Raw genomic sequence first — 6,131 nt, 5'->3', positions numbered from 1 at the left:
AGCGAGGTATGTACGACTGCTAACTAAGATTCATTGCCGTCTATATTGAACTGGCTTGTCTTCAGTTGATTGTGACGCCGGCGGAGGTTTGTGTACAGTCCACCACAATCTGTACCCGGTCTGTATTTGCATAGTTCATCACTGATGAATTACGTAGAGACGCTGCCTCACGGAAGCGGCCCTTCCTTCATCCACAAGACTCCACAGTGATACCATGGGAGGGCGAAACGCAGGCACACAATGCGTGCTCTATAAAGCCTACATAATGCCGGCAACTCTTCTCTGTCGATACGTTCTGGCCATAAACCAATCACACATTGGCACGCTGAGAAATGCGACGCCGCAGGAATGTGTGGAGATCAGTTCCAACTCCCGAGAGCTGGTGGTCTCAAACGGTTTTCGCCCTTTCTGCCCTGGCGGCATAAACAAAGCTTCCCTGGATTGCGGCGGACCTGTTGAGCATTGCAGGTTAGGCAGAATATACCGTGCCGCCCGGGCCGGGGAGTCACCAAGGCGGGTCCGTGTCACCGAGTGATCCTGACCATCTGCAGGGGCCGCGGCGCGGGCCGGCAGCGGCCCCGGCTCCGGTCGGCCACTGTGCCCGGCGGACAGCGGCACTCCCGGCCTCCGTCGGCCGTCGCCGCCGGCTCCCGGCCGCCGGGACAGGGTCGCTCGGTCGGCGGCGGCGCGGCCGTGTCCTGCAGGGCCGGCGGCGCGCCGCACACCCCCGCCCCCACGGCACGCCCTCGGCGCCGTTCACACCGACACTCGGTCCGTCCGCTGGCGGCGTTGAAGACGAAGGCGTGCTGCGGCGGGCAGGGGCCGCGCGTCAGCTGCTGGTAGCACCGGCCGTCCTCGGGCCAATAGTTGAGCCGCAGCCGCGCCGAGCAGCCGCAGGCGCCGCGGTGGCTGACGCCCCGGTACGGCTCGTAGTGGACCAGCTGGCCAACCGGGCACGGGCCGCGCTCGCCCACCCGGTGACACCGGCCATCCGTCGGGAAGAACAGCTCGCCGCGCCGGCACGGGTTGTCGGCGCAGACGCCGTGCCGCGGCTCGTCGGCCGCCGGCACGACAAACTGGCCGCCGGCGCACGCGCCCTGAGTGTAGCCGCGGTAGCAGGCTCCCGTGGCCGGCAGCCGCAGACCGCCCGGCTCGCAGCGGCACTCGGTCCGGCCCGTGGCGTTGTTGAACACGAACAGGTTCCCGTGCGGACACGGGCCGCGCGCCTGCTGCGGGAAGCACTGTCCGGTGTCTGAGTGGTAGTGCTCGCGCATCTGCGGCCGGCAGCTGCACTCGACCGCCTGCCGGCTGGCGTTGAAGACAAACAGCAGGCCGTGCGGACAGGGGCCGCGGGTGTACTCCTGGTAGCACGAGTCCGTGTGCGGCCAGTAGCTGCGCGCCATCTGCCCGCTCCGGCTGCAGCCGCACTCTGGCTCCAGCGTCAGCGGATTGAGCGCCAGCAGCTCGCCGCGCGCGCAAGGGCCGCGTGTCAGCCGCTCGTGACACTGCCCGTCCGCCGGCCAGAAGATGTGGCCGGGCGCGCACTCGCCGAACGGCCGGCACGTGGCGCGGCCGGCGCCGTCCGTGAAGAAGTGCCGCCGCGGACAGGGGCCGCGCGAGTGGCGCCGGTAGCAGCGCGCCGTGGCCGCGTGCTCCAGGTGTCCAGTGGGGCAGGCACAGACGGCCCGGCGGCCGGCCGAGTCCCAGATCAGCTCCTGGCTGGGCGGACACGGCCCCCGCTGGAAGATGGGGTAGCAGCGGCCGTCGGCCGGCCACTGGACCAGCTGCCAGCTCTCTGAGGAGCAGGGGTTCAGGGCGGCGTCCACCCAGGGAGGAGCGATCACCGAGCCGGCTCGGACGGAGACGGAGAGTGACAGCAGCAGCGGCAGGAGCAGCGGCGACAGCGTCCGCCACCCGGTCATAGCGGCAGCTCCGTCTGAAACACGGCACACGACGGCGTCACCGAAAGGCATTGCTGTCGGCTGTTTGTGCGCCATTACCTTCCCTCGTTATCCTCCCCCCCCCCACACACACACACTAGACACACAGACAGCGGTATCACCTTTTAACATGGTCGGCTGCCTGTGCGTCTCTGGGAGCACTCAAAACCGCCTGTTGTCAGCTCTCCCTCCTCCCACACACCACAAACACGCACCATACATCTCACTCTCATGCAACTGTGTGACATTGAAAGTCATTAGGTAACGCCCGAACGGATCAGTCCCACGATTTCGCCGGTTGGCTGGAGACAGCTGGGCGGGCGGCGCTTTTGACGGCCACCCCGAGCCGTTAGCGTCGTGACCGGTGGCCGGTCTCGAGGACATCTCCCTCTCTCCCTGAGCTCAGAGCAGACTGTGTCCGTTAGATCAGTCGCAAGGGCTGAACGGCGTTGGCGTCTTTCAGTCAAGGAAAACAAACCTGAAACCGGACAAGCGAGGGGAGAGCATTGGAGTCGAGAACGCTAATGGCTGGACATCGGTCCTCAGCCGGCTATCCAGGGAAGCCCTTCCTAACCGGCTGTGCCGATCGGACTGTGGACCGGATAGGACCGCAGCCGACCGGGACGGTCCTCAGCCGGCTATCCCACGATAGATAGGCTGGCCTCCTCGGCCGGACTACCCTCACGCGACTGTACCCGACCGAGCTGTCCTCCTCCGGTGACTGTCTCTACTGGACTGCGGACATCAGTCACCTGTGACGGACCGAGCGCCGACCGGCCAGTCACCAGCTGGATGACGAACCCTGACCCTGGGCCACATCTCACCCGGTCAGTTATCATCCAGTCACGACTCACGATCTTCCCGCTCTGTCCCATAGATAAGTGCGGAACAGCACATCTGATAAATCTCAGGGGATCACGACTCGAGTAACCATGATCCATGGTCATCGAGCTAAACTAGCACCGTCTATTTATTCGTCCAGCTGAGACTGACACCGCCTGTCTGTTCAACCGATCCACTGTACCGTCAATGCGACCAACGGGTATCATCTGCCGTTGGTCCATTCGCGCCGGGAGGACCACCGCCCTCTAGGGGTCGCGACCCGATGAAACGTTGAGAATTCAGATTCGTTTTCCGAGAAGAGTAGTCTTTCGCTCGGAAAGTGAAACCGTTCGGTGAAGCGCAATGCTACATTTGAGACGTGTCATTGCCTATCCGTCTGAAGGTGTAATGGTCCGACATTTGAGACACGTCCGACCGAAAACAGGTCGGGCGAAACGGGCTTTCCTTCTCGCTCTAATCATCTGTTGAAGCGAAATCGACGACCTCAATGTCACCGTTTACGCAAAATTTCACGGTAACGGTTGGGGTCTGTTCACCGGCATATGGTTGCTGCCGGTTCGACACGCCGTAATAAACCGTAAACGTTCGTGTATGTTGTGAATTGATGCAGGAATTGATGCATAAGTAAGTCTGAATTCTGTGAAGAGAGCCCGATCTCTAATCTGTATCTGTCTGTAGGTATTATGACGGCCGTCCCTAGCTCAGTCCTATGACACAGACCTGTCAGGCAGCCCGGTTCGGTCGGATGCTCGGAGGTCGGACGGTCGTCCGTTTATCCACGGTAATTGCTCCCGGCCGGCAGTGGACGGGCCGACCTTGCCGGCGGGCCCGCTCGGAGGATACCGCGGCTCAGCCGGGCCTTCCGTCCCTGGCCGGACAGCGTGGGAGTCCCGGCCGGCTAACATTCACCGGTCTGGCGGCGGGCAGAGGGGGGCAGACCGACTGGCCACCACATACCTACCGCCGGACAAAGGCGGCTACTTTATGTGGTGCGGTCAGTGGTAGACCGCCGCCAGCCGCCCGGGCTATTACAATAACGCCGGTCGCCGGCGACTGTGGTGGCGAGAGAGGCACACCGTCGACACCACGACACACAGGTCGGACGGTCGGACATGCGAGGTCCGTGAATACTCACAGATCGCGGCCGGCATCAGTGCAGAATGAGCGTATTACAGAAAATTGCGAGCCGAATTAATCGCAAATCTCCTTCCCAATATCAATACAACGGAGGCAGAATGCAGCTGAACTTGGTACTGTCTCGACGCTAAAGAACCATCCATGCCTGGCTTATCTGATGGATACGGGACGACACTGGCTTCCGACTTACCTACACCGATGGTATTCAGCGGCGTGCGGCGACGATCGGCGGTGCTGCCCGTAATTCTGGTGCAGATGGCCGTTCTGCTGGTGCCGGTAACTGCCCTGCTGGTGACAGGCTCAGTTATCGCAGTCACCAGCCGCTGCCCCGCTCCTCCGGCCGCCGTCACCACCGCCGACTGGACTGGAACATGGCCCGTCTGCCGGCCGACTGGCCGCGGTGACCCTGAGGGCCGCCGTCCGCCCCGCCTCGCCCCGGCCGAGAGTTCCTGTAACAGGGCACCGGCGGACCGGTGAGGGCGAACCTCCGGGTCGGACGGACGGTACCGGCGGAATCCCAGTCCCAGTCCCAGTGGACTGCGACGCCGGCCTCACACCCCCGGCGACTTCTCTGGCCTGAACCCCAGTCACCGCGGCCCCTGCAGTGCCCCCTGGCTTCTGCACTGGCCCGAGCCTGCTCCGAGGCTGACACGGCAGATCAGCTCACGGGAGTTTCTCTACCTCCGGAGCCGGGTGACCCAGAGTGCACCGGTCATGGTTAATAGGGCACGGCCAGCCGGCTGCAGGAGCGTGCCGCCGGGCTAGTCTCGTATCCGGTTAGAGGCGGCGGCGCCAGTGCGTTTCAAATTAGCTCCCCATTGAACGAATTCCTCCGGAATTCGTTTGGGATTTGGGATTTGGAACTTTTTTTTTTGGAACTTGGAACAGGGATTTGGAACGAATTCCAAATCCCTGAAACTGGGGCTAGACTCGGTTCTAAACCACGCAGGAAAGCAAATTACATTGACAGGAATACGGTCATTTTTTCAGACCTAGCCTAATCTGAATAAGCAGATGCTTGACTTACCTACCTCTCCGTTTGCTGGGTGGTCCGAAGCCGGGAGGTTGTCAGGAAGGCGCTGTGGTGTCTTCTCCCATGGAGCCGCCACCCAGCCGCGTCTTCTGCCCGGCAGTCCTGAGAGAGCAGGCCGTCCTCAGAGAGCACTCCGTATCCGGTCCAGTCCAGACAAGAGTGCAGTCCGCCGGCCCGGCAGTCCTCGGACTGCACTCTGTCCCCGGAGTCCTGCCACTGCTGTCCGTCCCAGTCCGTCCTGCCACCGCACACTCTGCGCCCGTCAGTCCTGCCACTGCTGTCCGTCGTCGTCAGTCCTGCCACTGCACACTCCGCCCCGTCCCGCCGCAGAGAGCCGCTGACCGACTGACCGCCGCCGGAGCAGAGCACAGCTGACGGCCGGCCCGATCCCAGCTGCCGGCGCGCCTATAGAAAGTCGCTCTCCACGGCCAGTACTGCCCGGCGACGGCGGCCGTCCAGAGCGGGGACCGTCCTATAACCCGGCGACGGCGCAGGTTCAGAGCGGGGACCGTCCTGTAACCCGGCGACTGCGGCCGTTCAGAGCGGGGACCGTGGTGTAACCCGGCGACGGCAGAGGCCCAGGGCGGGGACCGTCCGGTGGTCTAGAACGGGGACCGTCATGATGAACGGTCCCGGCCTGTTGGTGACAGGTCAAGGTCAAAACGCCGTCCAAACAGGTCGAACCATTGCCTATACCCGATGACAGTTCAGGTCACCTTTCTTACCGGTGACAGGTCACTTCACTGTTTAGCCCTGCAAAAGGTCAGTCAGGCCAGTCTGAGTCAGATTAGTTTACTGCCATATCCCGTGAAAGGTCAGGTCACCGTTCGAACTGGTGACAGATCACATCAGTAATGTGACAGTTTACATGTCAGGTCACTACCCTATCCGAGGACAGGCCAGCTCACCGCACTACCCGGTGATAGCAGGTCAGGTTACTGCCCCACCAGCCGGCGATGGTCCGTGCATGGAACATCAGTCTCAAATGATCAACATTCTGCTCAATGAACCATGAAAAGCCGACCGTGACGCGGCCTAAGGTCGGTGTGGACGTGGAGTGACGTCAGAGACAGCTACTTTCCTCGAACCCGTTTCCGCAGCGGTAAATAAATAGGGTATCTGGACGGTGCTTGGGAATTTCATAGGTATACTGATACATAACCCGGCAGGCGGTGGGC

At 62.4% G+C, this 6,131-nt stretch overlaps 1 protein-coding gene across 1 annotated transcript; it reads right to left on the bottom strand.

Annotated features, from left to right (window-relative positions):
• Positions 1-107: 107 nt before the first annotated feature.
• On the bottom strand, positions 108-4,366 carry LOC122382270 (platelet endothelial aggregation receptor 1-like). The gene is made up of 2 exons (XM_043367385.1): positions 4,111-4,366; positions 108-1,936 (listed from the first exon to the last, which is right to left on the bottom strand). The coding sequence occupies exon 2, from the start codon at positions 1,920-1,922 to the stop codon at positions 525-527; it is 1,398 nt and encodes a 465-aa protein (XP_043223320.1). The 5' UTR covers positions 1,923-1,936; positions 4,111-4,366; the 3' UTR covers positions 108-524.
• Positions 4,367-6,131: the final 1,765 nt, after the last annotated feature.

The sequence above is a fragment of the Amphibalanus amphitrite genome, unplaced genomic scaffold (assembly GCF_019059575.1).
Source record: "Amphibalanus amphitrite isolate SeventyFive unplaced genomic scaffold, NRLGWU_Aamphi_draft 000136F_arrow, whole genome shotgun sequence".
Classification (NCBI taxonomy): Eukaryota; Metazoa; Arthropoda; class Thecostraca; order Balanomorpha; family Balanidae; genus Amphibalanus; species Amphibalanus amphitrite.
The sequence above is the reverse complement of the archived record's forward strand: the minus strand, read 5'-3'. Positions and strand labels throughout refer to the sequence as shown.

Bases quoted from the DNA above. Each gene is read 5' to 3' on its own strand.
- LOC122382270 (XM_043367385.1), bottom strand. From the start codon at position 1,922: ATGACCGGGTGGCGGACGCTGTCGCCGCTGCTCCTGCCGCTGCTGCTG.